This window comes from Verruconis gallopava, assembly GCF_000836295.1.
Source record: "Verruconis gallopava strain CBS 43764 unplaced genomic scaffold supercont1.23, whole genome shotgun sequence".
Classification (NCBI taxonomy): domain Eukaryota; kingdom Fungi; phylum Ascomycota; class Dothideomycetes; order Venturiales; family Sympoventuriaceae; genus Verruconis; species Verruconis gallopava.
This window is the reverse complement of record NW_015622159.1, coordinates 333,733-350,110: the sequence shown is the minus strand read 5'-3', so window position 1 is coordinate 350,110 and position 16,378 is coordinate 333,733. Positions and strand designations below refer to the sequence as shown.

The 16,378-nt window shown below is 53.8% G+C and overlaps 4 protein-coding genes across 5 annotated transcripts; 3 read left to right on the top strand and 1 right to left on the bottom strand.

Moving 5' to 3' along the window:
- Positions 1–1,300: 1,300 nt before the first annotated feature.
- On the top strand, positions 1,301–1,675 carry PV09_06614 (uncharacterized protein; the record flags this gene model as incomplete). Its single annotated transcript, XM_016360282.1, has 1 exon — positions 1,301–1,675. The coding sequence occupies one exon, from the start codon at positions 1,301–1,303 to the stop codon at positions 1,673–1,675; it is 375 nt and encodes a 124-aa protein (XP_016211994.1).
- A 992-nt stretch (positions 1,676–2,667) lies between these two features.
- PV09_06613 lies at positions 2,668–4,993 on the top strand. 2 transcript variants are annotated; one of them, XM_016360281.1, is made up of 3 exons: positions 2,668–3,195; positions 3,250–4,022; positions 4,182–4,993. In XM_016360281.1, the coding sequence occupies exon 3, from the start codon at positions 4,194–4,196 to the stop codon at positions 4,500–4,502; it is 309 nt and encodes a 102-aa protein (XP_016211993.1). In that variant the 5' UTR covers positions 2,668–3,195; positions 3,250–4,022; positions 4,182–4,193; the 3' UTR covers positions 4,503–4,993. The 2 variants fall into 2 exon arrangements, with proteins under 2 accessions (XP_016211993.1, XP_016211992.1); XM_016360280.1 differs by having other exon boundaries at positions 2,668–4,022.
- On the bottom strand, positions 4,956–10,833 carry PV09_06612 (uncharacterized protein). The gene is made up of 2 exons (XM_016360279.1): positions 6,071–10,833; positions 4,956–6,011 (listed from the first exon to the last, which is right to left on the bottom strand). Exons 1-2 carry the CDS (start codon positions 9,533–9,535, stop codon positions 6,006–6,008), a joined length of 3,471 nt encoding a protein of 1,156 aa, XP_016211991.1. The 5' UTR covers positions 9,536–10,833; the 3' UTR covers positions 4,956–6,005.
- A 2,875-nt stretch (positions 10,834–13,708) lies between these two features.
- Positions 13,709–16,147, top strand: PV09_06611 (uncharacterized protein; the record flags this gene model as incomplete). The annotated part of the gene is made up of 1 exon (XM_016360278.1): positions 13,709–16,147. One exon carries the CDS (start codon positions 13,709–13,711, stop codon positions 16,145–16,147), a length of 2,439 nt encoding a protein of 812 aa, XP_016211990.1.
- Positions 16,148–16,378: the final 231 nt, after the last annotated feature.

The following is a 16,378-nucleotide window of genomic DNA, read 5'->3' as shown; positions in this document are numbered from 1 at the left end:
ACTTGAGACAATCAAAGGCGTTTCGTTTAAGTTTAATGGAGACTCTACATTGCCGTGTTGGCAGCCGAAAGCACCCTCGCTGAATACGTGCCACGATAAGAGCAGAGATAACATGACCTTAATGAAGTCAGTAGCTGTGCCACTGATGCATCGCTGGAATACCTAAACACTATAACACCGACTTCCATGCGTGTAAGTGATTCCTTGAGGTGCGGAAATGACGACAGCAGCTGGAACACCTGTGTACAAACCTTAACCATGATGTCCTATGATTTATTTGATAGATAACTACGCTCGCCATCAGCCGCCATGCAAGCAGCGGTAGTGAAGATATTCACTCATAAGGATGCAAAGCTTCTTTCCAAAAATCTCATATGAAGAAACCCACGGACAATGGTCGGGACGCAGGTAAGATGAGTCCAGCAGTCCAAATTTCATGCCCTTGAATCTAAGAACGATACAACGAATGTCCATGGATGATAGTCTTGCTGCCCTCGAACAACTTTGCCAGTATGACATTGGTAAGCGGCTACGTCTAGATACAATCAAAGTACAGACTGGTAATACCATGATAGCGCGCAAGAAAGTTTGAAGTTGTGATGATGTGTCTAACTGTGAAATCCCTGTCTAGTAAGTCCAAATCTACAGCCGAGGACTCTGAGGACGCGTCCAGGGCGACAATGAACCAGGTAGTCTACAGCCAATGCGCCAATGTTGACGCTAGATACTCCTCAGCACCAGTCCTTTATGCTCTAACCACCTTCTTTGACAACAACCACGAAGGCTGGATGTTATTCGCTCCATAGGCCGACGTGTTTAAGCTGGGGCCAACTGTAAGTCATCATATCATTAACAGCTAGACGCGCCCAGCGGGACGGCTCGATCCATACAGAATGTTCCTTACTACAACTGGACAGTCTCCTTAACTCGTGTTCTCCTTTGCGTATTTTCCCAACACACCATCAGCTAAATGACCTGCATATTTCTTTAGCGCTGGGAACCTGACCGTAAGACTTGTTGGCAATGTAGGTCAGGGGTCCAGCGCTGGATAATACCACTGCCAGGAAGATTCTTCCTGACCCCGAAATGACTGGACAACAGCCGTTGACGAGTACAGCAAGTTTTTTTTCTTGGTCTTGGCCAACTCACACGTTGTGCGCCTGCCGGGTATAGCCCTGGGTTTATCGTATATACTGAGCACATCCTTATCTGTCTAGCGCGAAGCATAGGACCTTTTAAATTCTTGCAAAACATTGATTCAAATTCCTGATTATTACGCACGGCTGATTACGGTATCGACATGTCCGCAGCTGAGTCGGGAGAGCGTAACCACACGCAGGAAGGGTACCTTAATCTTGCAACCAACCTTATGAGCAAGGTTGCAGAGGCTGCCATCTTCAGCCGGAACATGGACCTAATTGTCTTCGATTTGCTTTTGTATCAAGCCCAACTGGCTGAATTTCGTAAATCAAAGCTCGGATTGGTGGACATAGTGGGAAATCTGATGCCTGACGGAGCTCCTTTGAAGTTACTTTCGACAGCAGCCAGTTGGAACGACATTTGCCCAGAAGGTATCCAAAGCGCCGAACTGAAGTATTGGTGCGAGGAGATGCGACCCGTTTTAAAACAGTACAGTAAGCTTTTGAATGAAGACCTGTGCTTTGATTTGTTCTGACTCCACCAGCGAAATGTCTACTTCGGGCAAATCAGCTTGCGCAAATACCGCCTGCAGAGGTCCGATTTCTGAATCATATCCAGAGATATTCTGCAGGTAGACCCTCACTTTTCAAAGGTGTAGACGCAGCAATATACGAGGAGCCAGCGCGCGACATCGTTGCGTTAAAGTCAAGTAAATATCAAGATCCCTTTTCGCAGTTTTTCGCGGAAAAGCTGCTACCTCCTGTGTTTGCTCGATTACGATTAAAACCCAAAGATTCAAAGAAGGGCCCCGACGACACTTTCCTGCTGCAGTCGTCCCTTATTGAGAAGGTTTCGTCGATACTAACCATCTTCTTGGCTTCTTGGATCTTCGTTGGTGCTACTACTGGACTTTATTTCATTAGTTCAATGAAGAATCGGCTCATAGCTATAGCGGGAATCAGTATGGCTTTTGCTGCCTTTCTGTCTATCTTCAAAGCGCAACCAATTGATTCTATCACTGCAGCCGCAACGTTAGTGAATCCGCGACTTTCTGTGTTGGTATATGCTTACAGGATGAACAGATTTTCCGCTGTTGAAGTTATATTTATTAGTTCAAACCTCTCAAATCCAAACTCGACGTCGTCTTAACATCCGGATTCCTGGAAGCGATGTGGCAGGGGAGTATCTGGTCGATAGCCGTTCCGCAGCGGGATTTCTTCACTAAGTCGGATCGGATGGGAGGCCTACCCATGAACTTTATCCTAACCAAGAAACAATCTATCGCGAACTACAACTATTCCTGCGGGACTCTTGACTTATTTTGAGTCATACTGTAAGGGAAGTTCTCATGTGCTTGGGCAGATGGGAGCGTGAGCCGCTTCACGGGCGCTGTTTCTTTCCAACCATTTTTAACATGCGGCTCTGCTAACATTGGTTTCGAAACTTGCAGACTAAGTCATTCGATTTCTTGGCGTTTCAATTTTCGCTTCTTTCAAGGTGTTATTTTATTCAATTATCCAATTTTCTATCGCGGGCATGTCCATTTTAAAACAACTCCATAACATATGTCTTAAAGATAGATGCGTAACAATGAAACGGGATTCACATCAATGGAGTGACGCAAACAAGAAGACCATATAGCCGCTCATGGCACAAAAGCATATTATCATAAATCCTGGGCATCTTAGCGCACGGAAGCCTTGCATATATTTCATTTAGACCAGCGGCAAAGAGACCGGCAAGGAGCTAGCTACAAAGAGAACTGTGGAAGAAGCCACAGTCGATGGTAATTTAGCATCCGCTGACAGGCAGCGATGCACAAGCCCCATGACGGCTTCACTCAGCTTCATCGAACTCGTTTCAACGGCAACAGCTCAAATTATAGCCATCATTCTTTTCGAAGCAGTTCTAATCAGTGACCCTATAGATGGAATGTTGATCGCTTCCACCTGAACTACAGCCAAATGATGAGGCACCTTCATGCTGACCTGGCGAAGAACGATAATGCTCTTCCAACCTGGACGCACTAAACAGAGCCTTTGGATATCGCATAGGGTAAATTGGGTGCCATAGCTCTTGGTGAGGGGTAAGTCTAAAGCTGAATGCAAGGTTCTACGGATGGATGCTCTGTCAAAGACGCCTTTTGGGGCGAGATACGAGTTCGATGTAAGTTGAGTATGCTTCCCAATCTTCCTTCCTGCTGGGCGTGCCTCGACGATTCTGCCTTGCTCTCAAAATGGTGCCTTTCAAAGCAGATTGCGGGTTTCTTGTGAGGTACGTCAAAAGACTTGTTATGACATGCTGATCACGGTAAATTTTGTCATGTGTCGATTCAATGTGTTTCAAGGTGCCTCCTTTGTTATGATACTAAAGAGGTCTAAATATCCTGCCGCTCTTCAGCAAGCCGATGTGGATAGGCAGTTCGCAGGCTGGAGGCGGTCGCCTTCTCCTACTGTTCGGGTGCTACTAGCAGACGGCTTTATGAAGGCTTCGGTCCACAAATCCGAGCAGTTGTAAACCCACTATCCGTCATGGATTTGAGTGTCACGGATGCACTTTGCATATCCGACGCCTTGCTGTCGTCAGCATTCCATGGCTCTAGCAGATTCTTTGCAGGTCGAATCACCATTCTTGACCAACAGCCACACACACAAAAAACCCATCTTTGTCGACCTAGGTCAACAAACTCTCGCCTAAATTTGAAAATTTAGACAAGGCCTAAAGTCATACTTGTGACTTAAGAGTCCTTACTCGAGAAAGTGGCCACTCCCATCTCTAAACAGGCTATCGTCGCCTCCAGGGAAAGCCACTCTTTCTCCTTCATAGAAACAGACAACACTACGTCTACTTTCCACATAAGAGAGCATATAGTCACAAGAAGAGTACGTTGACCTTTTTAATTCATCCTTTGGACACGAATCTACGCTCGTTCTACACCAGTGTGTTGGATCCCGATCGATCACCTTCCCATCGTTAAACCTGAAAGACCCTACTCCATATTCTGAAGCACATATACAAGAAAGTCTGACAACATGTTTCAGGCACCATACACCATGCCTTCAAGGAACGCGTCCGGCCTCCGGCTCACCAGATCATACATCTCCATCAGCGGGAATGAGTTGTTGCGAACAAAGTCTCGGAGTGGGAAGAAAAAGAAGTCCAAGAACACGAACGGTAGCGGATCTTCACGCGATACTGGAGCCCAGAATGGCCAGCACAACTCCAGCTCCCACGAGATGGGCCAGCATAGTCAACAGGGCCACACCGGCGCTGGATCTCAGCAAGCCGGCCCACAGGGCCAGCGGGGCCAGGTCTGCACCGAGTCTCAGCAGACCGGCACTGGGGACTCACGATCGCGCTGATCTTCCATCGAGTTCGTCCCTCGCTCTTGATACCAAGTGAGTACTGCTCTGCCGGGGAAGATGATTTGTGCAAGGACGATCCCTGCGTTCCAAGAGCCTTCGAAGATGGCAAGGGAAAAAAAAAGTTTTGGGGGACGGGCTGTCATAAGAAGGCGGGCAACGTTGTCGAAGGGCAAAGAAGAAAACCAAAGGGGAAAAAATTCAAGCCGATAAAAGAACAGGACAGAAAAAAAAAGGAAGCTACAAGATTCAAGAGGGAGAAGTGTAGCGTGGACGAGGGCAGATCCGTCGAGTCCGAACTAGAGATCATGGAAGGGCAGACTCAACTCTGCATGCTGTACCTAGACGCAAACGGAACAACGAAGGACGAGCGCTTTAAAGTTACGCGCTCATGTTTGTAAATCGTTCAACACTTGGGCTAAGGAAAGGTTTTGTTGGCGAACCAAGGGAAGACAGAGATGTAACCGTCTTTCTATGATTGCTAGCTACCCAGTCGACCTTTCGTATGTGTTTTCTCTGATGCGTCTCGTCCACACACGTCGTACCACCACTGCGTTCCCTTGGGACCCATCAAACGACTCACACCCACACTCTCTCTCACACAGGCGCACATACACACAGACACACAGAGGACAAAAGCGGACGTAGATGCCGACAAAGACAAGATACAGCACAGTTTTGACAAGTGATAGATGCCTATGACCCAGCCGTTCCAAGAAAAGGAGTTCGTCATAAGATTTCCCATCCCCGCGAAAGATGAAAAGAAAAAAAAAGAATCGAGTGTACACAAGATAGATACTAAAAGACAAGATTTGCCAATTGGAGCCTCACTCCCCTAGAACCAGTAGGCCGCACGTCCAGTCCGCCCGCGTACCACACAAATTGCACACGATAAAGAGCGAGCGATTTCGTTAAAAAAAATAGCTTTTTGTACAGCGAAGTCAGCCGGGCCGATCAAAACTCCCTCGTCATAGAGAGACGAGAGGGCCAAACCTCATGGTCCTCTTCCACATCTGTCGAAAAGAAACCAGAACTTCTGCCCAAGCGTGTCGAAGAATAAAAGCGTTTGTTAGTCAGTCGCGTAGACCAGCCGAACGATGAAGCGAAAACGGGGCCGAGGATTTCTGCTCGTCTCGTCCAGCGTTGCCGAGCGACCCCCGACGTCATGTCTTGGCGTTGATTTTTGTCGGTTGCTGCGTGACGGTGTGTGGACGAACGCGCGACGCGTACAGGTTTGATTTTGATTTACGGAAAAATAACAAAGACGCAGATGGTACAGGTCATGACCATGACTACGAAAAGAACAGAGAAGAGTCCGCTGGCGGGACCGCATAGAAGATTCGTCACGATATTTGGAGAAAGACTGCAGAAGAATACAAGGTAACGAGCGTACGCCATGGCCGAGCGAATGGAGGCTGAAATGGCCGGTAGCCCTTCGCCTTTTTCAGGTCGAGGGCTGTAAGTTTTTAGCTAGGAGCTCTGACGCGGATGCCGAGAACTCTCTCATCTCTGCCAGCGGGATTAGCAACGGCATACACAACTCAATTGAATACTGTAGCTGAACGTACCCTTCCTCGTCTTCCTGCTCCGACTTGCATCTGCTGGGCTGGAACATAACCACTCATCGGATACTGATTGAACATCTGTTGGCCCATCATGGGGCTATACCCGGCCTGACCAAATCCGGCTTGTGGCATGAGCGGCGCGTTGGCAGCTAGCGGCGCGGCCGGCATATTCCTGTACGACTCCATTCCGGATAGAGCACCCGGAGTCGGCCCAGAAAACGCGCCGTTCATGGTACCCAGCTGACCATAGAAAGGCGAAGGCCGAGCGGCTGCACTCGCAAGCATCTGCTGATACTGCACTGCCTGCGGGGTTATGCCAGGCGCGAGCATACCTGGACCAGGTGGCATGAACGATTCAAAAGTCGCCGAAGAGTCTACGCTGGACGTGCGTTGCATGTTCATCTGTTCAAATGAAGGCTGCACGGCACTGTACATGTTCTGCGGCATGTGAGCTGCAGCAGCTGCAGCAGCAACCGGATTGTTGCTGTTGTTTCCATGCTTAGACGCAGGGCGATGGCCGTCGTGCTCGCGGTTGTGGTGCATGTCTCTTGGGCCACCTGTTCGCGTCGAAAGTCCGACCTCATCCATCAGTCGCTTGTAGCCTTGCTGCGGTTGGGCTTTGATCTTGCCCAGCACTTTCCGCACGTTCTGAACAACTTCGGCGCGGATGCTTTCGTCAAAGAAGGGCGTCGTGAGTACCTTGAAGATCAGCGTGGCTCCGCACGACTGATCCTTGAGGATGTCCTCGAGCACCTGGTCATTGGTGGAGAAGAACAGAGCTTTGAGAATCATATCCCGGGCCTCAGGCTCATTGCGCTGATTGATGATCTTGAGCACGGTCAGGTACGCAACCTTGTGGGTGCACAGCTGAACAAGGTGAGGCACAAGGCGAGGGGCAAGCACCGTACGTCGTCGTGGAAACGTGCATGTGTCCAGGAACCAGGTCAGCAGCAAAGCGCCGTTAGCGTTGGTGGCCAGCTGAACGCTGTGCAAGGCGATGGCAGCCGCAATCATACGTTGCTGGTCCTTCGTCGCGTGGTGGCTCTCGAGGCAGGCACGCATGGCACGAGCGCCAAACCTGCCTTGCGCGAGCTCCCACAAGCGGGAGAGCATGACCTCGAAAATGAAGTTGTTCAACGGCGAAGCATAGCGCAACGAGCCTTGGATCACGTAATTACCGAACTGGTCGAGGAAGAGCGCCATACTGAACGGCCGAAGGGCCTCTACGATCACGGACATGGTCGCCGGCGTCCGCGAGACGTCGATAATCTTCTGCGCCGCCCACGTGCCGTTCTTGTGCACACCAATCTCGGCCAGGTGAGGCGCAATCTCGGCGAGCATGGCTTCCTTGGTTGGCTCGGAGCAGTACTCGAACAGCTTCTGGACAACCGTGTTGCCGAGATAGTCGGACGACAGTTCCGCAATCTCTGGCAGCATGCCCATGGCAACGTCTTCAATCTCACCGGGAGACATCGTGTTGTTGTCGATCCTCTTGCGAATCTCCCGCAACCGCGGCGCGTCGTGGACACGATTGTGGCTTGGTTCGGGCACAGGGGGAATTTCCGTCGCGTACTGATCGTTTGCAATGGCGTGCTCGACAGCTTGAGCAATGCGAAGCTGCTCGTCGTCCGTGGCCCCAAGCTCTTTGACGATCTGTGCGATGTCCGAGCGAATTTCCGAGAGCTCAGGCGTGGAGAAGGTCACCTTGTCTGCTGTTGCAGTGCCTGACGCTCCTCCGTTTCCTGCTGCATTGGCACCCGCGGCTGCGCTCTGGGGGGAGCCCTGCGTCTGAGCTTCGGCTTGCGGATCTGGGCTCTGCGAAGGAAAGATGCCGTTGTTAGCTGGGGTGCCGGTTGCACTGGGGACCTTCGCGTAGCCGATGCGGACAGGGCCCGCGCCTGGGAAGATTTCCTTGCCGTTAAGCTGCGTGCGGGCCGTCACGGCGCTTTCAACGTTCTCAAAGTTGACGAAGCCGCAGTTCTTGTGTGTGAGCACGCGGGTGGACTCTATAGGGCCGAAGTTACCAAAGATGACGTTGAGCGAGGAGACCGTCGTCGAAGAGGGTATGTTCCCAAGCCACAGAGCTCGCGTGGGAGAGTCAACATTGTGGTCATCTGTGGACGACAGCAAACCGCCGCCCAGCTTCAGACCCTCAACCGCCTCTGCTAAGCCGTGATATTCGGACTCTTCGGGCAGGTCGGCGATGTTCATGGATTTGTTCATGCTGCTCGGTGTCGGGAGAAAGTTCCTCAGCATGTGTGTGGATGGTGTCTCTAGCACGCCTGCGGTTCGGGCTCTAGGCCTGCTGGCGCTGGCGTAATTCGCGAATGCTTGAACCTCGAGGTTGTGCTGGCGGACAGCCTCCTGAATGGCCGCGTAGGTTGCCGCGTCACCACCCGGAGTGATGGCACCGCTGTAGCCACCGTATCCAGGCTCGTCGTCCTCATCTGCATACTTCTCCTTTGCATTGACTGAGTACGAGCGGAACCTGTTAGCGCTTCTGTTGAGTGCGGCCAGCTCGGCAATTGCTGCAGGCTGTAGGCCTGGGGGTGGGTGCCCTGCGGCGAAGGTTCCGTAGTCGCCAATAAGGTTGGCGTTGGACGGTTTAGGCGTGTCCACCAAGCCCAGGTAGTCAAGCGTTTTGACATCGTTGTCTGCGATTGAGTCTCTCGAGAAGTGCGACTGGGTCGGGGACGAGGGAGCGTCACCGGAGCGGATGCTGGCAAGAGTGTTGGAGCGGTCGCGGCTGCTTGCGTAGCTTGTGGAGAAGATGGGATGTCCAAATGGAGTAGTACCCGTGATGAAGCCTGGTCGCTGGGGCATAGAACCGGCCCGCAGACGTGACAGAAGAGACGACTTGCCTAGATCGCTGCTGGAGAACCCAGGCACGCTGTTCGGTGTGGCGGAGCCAGGCTTAAATGGGCTGGTGGACGGCGTGGGTCGCGAAGTCTTCGAGACCAATAGCGACTGGGGGTTGAGGGCGCCTAGACCCGCCGCGGGCGAGAAGCGCGAAGGGAGGGTGCCTGCCCGGGTCCGGCCTCTTGCGATCGGTGCCGTTGCGGTTTTTGCGGAGTCCGGTGTCGGCTGGGTGAAGTCTGGGAAGCCCTCGGCGCCGGGGGACTCTGGGATTGTCTCCCTCAAAGGGGTGCTGTTGCCGCTCGTAGGTGGGCCCCACGCCTGAAGACCGCTTAGGCCTTCCTGAGCCTGGATCTCTCGCGCTCTTTTGGAATACAGCCTGCCGCCGTACTCGTGCGACGGAGAACTCGAGTTCAGTCTGGGGATGCCGTTTGGCAGGCCCGCAAGCGCAGAAGTGGCGCCGAGGGGGAACTTGAGGGAGCCGGAGCTTGCAGGAGGCTCAATTGGTGAGGTCGAGGCCGCGGACGAGGTGCCAGACATCGGCTGGCCACCGCCCAGCTGGGGGATTTGACTGAGATTGAGATGGGCGTCCTGTCTTTTTGACGATGCCATTATGAATTATGAAGCCCGTCACCTGTTTAGGTCGTCTCCTTTTGAGTTCGTGTCTTTCCAGCAGAATCAATCTGGACTTTGTTCTCTTATTCTCTTCTACTTGTACGGAGGCGACGAACCGCGTGTCGTGGGCGATGAGTCTACCAAGGTCCAGGGTAGATACGCGTGATAGGGAAATGGTGGAATTTCGATGGGACCGGCCAAAGGAGTGTACGGGGTGACGACAGAAGGCGCCAGCCCTGATAGTGAAATGATACGAAAAAAAAGGTGCTGCGCTGGGAGCGCTACTCTGGAGTCTGAGAGATTCTATCTGTGCAAAAGTGTTACCGGTGCCGTGGGGTGCCGACCTCGTTGCAGATGCAGCAAAAGGTTACTGCTTCTTCGTCCTTTCTTCTTCACTGCTTCTTTTTCTCCACCTGCTTCTTCTTCTTCTTCTTCTTCTTTTTTCTTCGTCGTTGTTGCCGTCTTCTTCAACGCACCGAGTATGCGGAGCTGTCACGGAGGGGAGCGGAATTCACGGAGGACATGCGCAGTCCGATCGCGGTGCTGGCAGAAATGTGAAGGAAGTGAAGGAAAATAAAATAAAAGATGTCCGTCCCCGTGGTGGGTTGCGATGGTGCAACAGTCGCAAGCCAAAGATGATTTGGTGACTGTGTGCCGAAAGGAACGGGGTGTTGGGGCCCCTGAAGCGGAATCGTGCGTGACGTCTGTCCAAGAGACACGACGCAACGTCGGTCGGAAAGGCAGGCAGCTAAAGGTTCGGAAGCACGTTGCGGAGGCGACGGCGCAGCGGCTCTCGAGAAGGCGAGATGTAATAGGCGAACAATCCGGCAAAGCGATATTCGAACGAACTGCTTCGCCTTTGGTAGTATTCGGTCAGTGGGACGACGTTGAGCTCGAGGTGCCGCTAGCGGGTTGTAGTGTTGGTAGTTGGGGGACGGGACGTATGCACGATGATTACAATAGGGATCCGCCCGGGCGTTTTCGTTATATCTCAAATAGACTGAGCGAGACTTTTTGCGCACGTCAGGAGAAGAGTAGCGGTTTGGAAAAACGATTACGATAAGCACACGATCGAAGCGTTGGCGTGCGTTCGGGTGGTCGAAAGGCTGCGATGGAGGCTCGAAGGGAGTGAGAGAACCACGCAGAGATGCAAGAAGGAGATGAAAGGGAGGGAAAGGGGAGGATGAGAAGAAGAAGGAAGGGCGGGTGATGGCAGCGGCGATGGTGATGAAGTTGATGATTATGGAAAAGCAAGAAGAATAGGCCGAGAAAATGGGAGTGAGGACGGCCTGGACTGGGGGGGGGGGGGACACGGAGGGAGGTGGGAAAGGATTATGGAGAGATGTGGTTTGAGCAGGGAGCCCGTTCGTTGGCAGCGTCGGCGTGAGACAGCCCCGGTCCAACGATCAGATTTGAGCCAGCAGAGGAAAAGGGCAAGCGAGAAAGACCAAAAAAAAGAAGCAGACAGCAAGAGGAACGGCGGGCAGGCCAATTTCGACAAAGGAAGTCCTGGTGGAAACCCAGCCAAGTTAGTGCTGCGTTCAATTTTCATCAGACACTCGGGGCTGGGATGTCGACGCAGGGCATCCAGTACTTGTATATGACCCGCATGCTAAGGCGTTGCTATTCGCGGCCATGGACCTCGTCCTCCTCATCGTCGTCATCATCATCATCATCGTCACCATCATTGCTATCGCCGGCCAGAGTCCGCCGGTTGGCCGCCGGAATGCTTCGACAGCTTGGGATGACCCGCTGCTGTTCCTTGCGAGTCGATGCCGACGCTGGCGATGATGGTGCCGATGCTGAGTGCTGAACTGATGCTGGTGCCGATGCTGGTGCTTGCGCTGCGACCACCCGTCGAAACCCTCCACTCATCCGTCGATCCATCCAAACATCCTTCGATCCATCTCATCTACAGGTCCAGCGAACATGGCAGCTTTGCCTGTGGTCAACTGGCAGTGTCCCGCATTCGGAGAATTAGAGTGCCTTTCTCACGTCGGTCTCCTATGTCCCTCTCGACCCTCTGCCCGTTCTGGTCTCCTGACTTTGTCTCGTCCCCTTAGTCCAGGGCGAACGGACAAGAGTGGGAGGCGTGAGGTGCAATCCGATTTTTCTCTTCTTCGTTTTGATCGATGCCGATGAGACTCGACCGCACAGAACACCGGCAGTGGCTGCAAAGGTCTGCAGGTGCATGCCGCAAGCTTGTCGCCGCGCTCTCCGTCGTGTGCTGCGCGCTGGCCTGTCGTGTCCTGTCCTGTACCTACGCCCAGGTGGTTGGCAGGCACCCAGCCTCTGCTCGCCGTCACTCCACGAACAGCGCAACGCTACTCGTCGTCCACCGCGTCGGGACTGGCATTGGGCGCTCGCTCAAACCGGAGGCTTTTTTCAGGGGCACGATGAAACGGCTCGTACGGGCGCTTGTGCCTGGCCAGTGAGCAGATCCCCGCCCGGCAGCGAATCCCAGGACGCGGGTCCGATGCCAGGCTGGCCCTTTGACACAGATCTCCGCACGGTCGCCGGGCTTTGGTGTTCGTGCTCCCTTATTCCATCGACAGCGCCGTCGAGTCCGCGTAAGCTGCGTGTCTACGTGCTGTGGACTGGTACCGAACCGTCGCTGTTTGACGCAGCCTTGGCTCACCGGGCCAGCCTTACTTGGCGCCCGCAGCCCGTCGACCAGCGTGCCAGCATGCACCGACGCTGGTGTGTATGGGTGCGTGCTCGATTCTTGCCGTGCCTGGCTACCAGCTGTCGTTTGCCGTCCCTTCAAGCGTCCCTGCCTCACTCTGTAATTCAGGAAAGCGGATGATTCAAATGCAATGCCTCGGATGGGTACGTGTTTCAATGCGCGAGCCAGCCAGCGTCCGGCTTGCACGCTGCACACGCCGGACAGCAAGACCATCCAGCCTGTGGGTCCGTCACCAGCTGGCAGACGCTCTCAAGTCGCTCTCAAGTCGCTCTCGAGCTGCTCTCAAGTTGCCCTTTAAGCTACTCCTAAGTTCCTCCCGAACGCGGCTCGTCACGCGTTGTCTCTCTGCGACGATGTCCGTCTTTGCGCGCTCATTCGCACACTACTCCGCGCGAAAAAATAAAGAAAAATCTTCAGCAATCATTGTCGAACAAACGCTGCGGCTGCGCTGCTTCACGTGAGCCTGCGCCTAAGTCAAGTTACGTGATTGCGTTCTCGTTCATGACAATTGGACTGTGTTCATTAAGCTTGCGGTGCACGCAAAAGTGCAGCAGCACCAGCAGCACCAGCAGCACGTCTATGCCGGACGAGCATGCAGTCATGCACGCGTGTAGGCAACGAAGGTAGGCCTGCCGGTACTCCGTCTGGACGCATGACTTTGTTCCTGAGCTGAACTCACCTTCCCCTTGACCTCTCGTCCACTTGCCCGACCGTCGTTTCTGTTTCAGTTGATGGCGTCGAAGAGTGTGGTGGCCGCCCACTGCCGGTGCGACTCGACTTGCCTCTGCCTGCCCTCGCTTCGCCCTGCATCAGCAACGCAAACACTCGTTTGTCTTTGGACTCGTCCACATGCAGGAAACGCGTGTGGAGTGTGCGGCTGGCGGTGAAATCTTGACTGCCTGATCGACAGCAGGAATCATGACCGTTTTCTGGTCGTCGTCCCTTCGCATCGTGACCGTACGTAGAAACTCAGGACGCTGGGCTACCGTTGTCATCTCCCCGATCGGGAGAATCCTCGCCACGGCGTTTTGCTTGCCTGCGATGCATTTTCCAAGTTGCCTTTCCCTTGCCTTGCTGTGCTTCTCTTTCTTTGCTGCACGTGTGCACGCTCCAACTCCGTCCACCGACCTGGTTTGACAGTCAACTACGATCCACATCGCCAAAACGCTCGACCGAGATTCGACGCGCGAAGCGAAAGCACCTTCACCCGCATAGAAAAAGAACACCCAAGAGACCGCGCACACGCGTGCAAACACCAAAAGCCGCCAGTTTCTTCGCAACCAGTCGCTCACACCTTCGCTTTTCGTCCATCGCCCTCCCTGCACCAAGTCCCCACCCTTGGCCGCACGTCTTCTGTACCAACAGCCACAGAAGCGTGCTCCGTTCAAACGCGATCCCCTCCTGCAATCACAGTCTCGTTTTGAAACTCGCCCCGATGCTGCATCTAGTGCGAGAATAGCAGACGGGCTGATCACGCCGAAGTGATGGCAGTTGACCACGCCAAAGACGAGGGCGGCTTGCACGGCGAGGCCTCGGATCCGCAGCGCAAACATCAAGACCAAGAGAAGGAGCCGTCCGACCGCCAAGACGGCAGTCGAAATCAAGATGAAGAGCAAGCGCAGGAGCATGACAATGAGAACGCCAAGGACGAGGAGGAAGACGAGGACGAGGAGAGCGATGCCTCGTCCTCCGAGTCGGAAGCTGAGCCCGTCCTGGCCGTCACACGCGAGCGGCGTGCAAATGCTGGAAACCGCATGGCCAGGCTGCTTGAACTTGCCGAGCTAGAGGATGCTGCCCAGGAGGAGGCTTATGGCGAGATCTTCACCGAGATTGCAGACGATGTCGAGTTCGAAGCCCAGGATGAGGACGAGGGTGATGTCAACATGGACAGTTCGAGCGATGACGAGGATGTCGACGCAGAGGGCGCCCACGATGATGAGGACGCGGGCGAGAAGGAACTTCGCGTCCAGGAACGCCTCTTGAACAAGAAGAAGCGCAAGCGTGAGAGTCTTCTGCAGGATGCCATGAAGCGCGCCGCTGCCCGTGTCGGTTCCAAGGCCGCTGCTGGCCCTGCTTCGCGCACCGCCACGACGACCTCCGCGTCTTCATTGTCGCCGACACCCGAGTCCACATCATCTAGGCCTCGCAAAAAGTCCGAGCGTGCTTCATGGCTCCCGGAGGTGGCCGAGGGTGCAGTACGCGCCTCCTCACGGCATCTGGCTGTACAAAACAAGACAGCCGTTCACGAGCGCCTAAAGGAGAAAGAGAAGCACCGGCTCCGAACTGTGGCCATTATGAAGGCTGCTGAGCAGCGCAAGGAGGCCTACCGGCCTAAAGCGATGACGCAGGAGGAGCGTCTGGAGGAGGCTGCCAGGGTTGAACGCATGAATAGCAAATCCCTGAACCGATGGGAAGCCGCGGAGAGGAAGAGAGTGGAAGAACAGAAGGCGAGACTTGCGGAGCTGAAGAACCATCGTCTTGAAGGGCCCATCATCTCATTCTATAGTGGCCCAGCGCTCTGGGTCAATGACAGGCTGAAGATTGTGGGGAAGGAGGCACTCGTGCAGGTTGTCAAGGACAGGTCTTCAATGGCGGATGGCCAGGAAGATGAGGATGAGGACGAGGACGACGATGCGTCTGCTCCTGCCGTCCAACCCCTCTCTGATCAAGATTTATCAAAATTGCCAGATCAACCCATAGAGCTACTCGCTGCTAAGTCCTCCATACCTCTGGCAAGTACCATAGCCCATTCGCAACCCATTTTGCGACCACCACGACCATCGCAACCATCGCAACCATCGCCGTCATCTGCACAAGCAGCAGAAACAACAACAGCAAATAAAAACGAGCCTGTCATGAATAGGTTTTCTCAAGGTGTTGAGAACAATGGTGATCGTTTTACCAATGTTCCTGCCACTACTTCTACTCAGTCGGATAAGGAATCGCCACAACCCAGGACGCCAATGTCGCGAACAGACTCGAACCCAACCTCGGTATACACGATCTCATCTCAGAACTTGCCGACCACCGTACCTTACGAAACGCCTCCGACGTATTCGGAATCGCAACCTGAAGCTTCCACTGTGTCGCAGCCGAGCGGAGAGTCCACAATAGCACAATTTCAGACAACGTTTTCTGTAGCTCCCTCACCTCACGAACAGCAGATACCTCAATCTCAAAACCAATCTCAATCTGAGGACCAAAAGCCACCAAATACGCCAGCACCATCCAAGCCTAAAGCTCCGCGTCGGCGAGAACTCGCTTCAAGAGTGCTAATCACGATGCGGAACTTCCCCGAGGAGAGCACCGGCTCCCACAAGCGCGAGCCGGACTTCCTACGACACCATTTGTTCAATTGGCCACTCACGATGGCGCAGACGAAGAAGGAGCACAAGGCGAGCGTTGCTGCGGCGTCCAAGAAGGCCCTGTGTGCAGTGACAGGCCAGCCTGCGCGATACTGCGATCCGGCAACAGGGCTGTACTATGTTGATGCAGTGGCGTTGAAAGGTATGCGGTGGGTGGTGAATTCGAAAGGCAAGTGGAATGAGTTGACGGGCACGTTTGCTCATTCGGACAAGACGCGCCCCGCGCGCGGTGTTCCGGATATGTTCCTCATGCATGGAGAGGAGCTCAAGAAGCGTAGAGAGGAGGTGATGAAGCTCAGAGAGGAGCAGGAGAGGGCCAGAGCAGAAGCGCGAGCGAAGGCCCAGGCCGAGGCACAGGCGCGTGCAGAAGCGCAGGCTAGAGCGCAGGCTCAGGGACTGCAATCGTCTGGCCCTCTCCTCCCACAAACGCACAACGGCCAGAAGCCCGTATACCAAGTGCAGAACCATCCGCCATTGCAAGTGCAGATGCACATGCCACAACCACCGCGACCCCCTACTGTAATAGGGCCGGGCTCTCAAACCATGAGACCGTCGTGAACGAAAATTCAATGGTCATCAGAAAGCAAGTTGACGTGATACCCCTTAGCTGCATGATTGCCGCGTCATCATTTATATACAATATAGAGAAAGTTATCGTGGTTCGCGCATTAGTTCCAAAATTCTCTATCACGTGCTATCACGGTTTTTCCGAAACCGGTAACTTTTTGGAGCACACGCAAAAGTATTCCGTGGTCTTGCTTCTTCTCCATCGTGCGAGACGTCGACGCT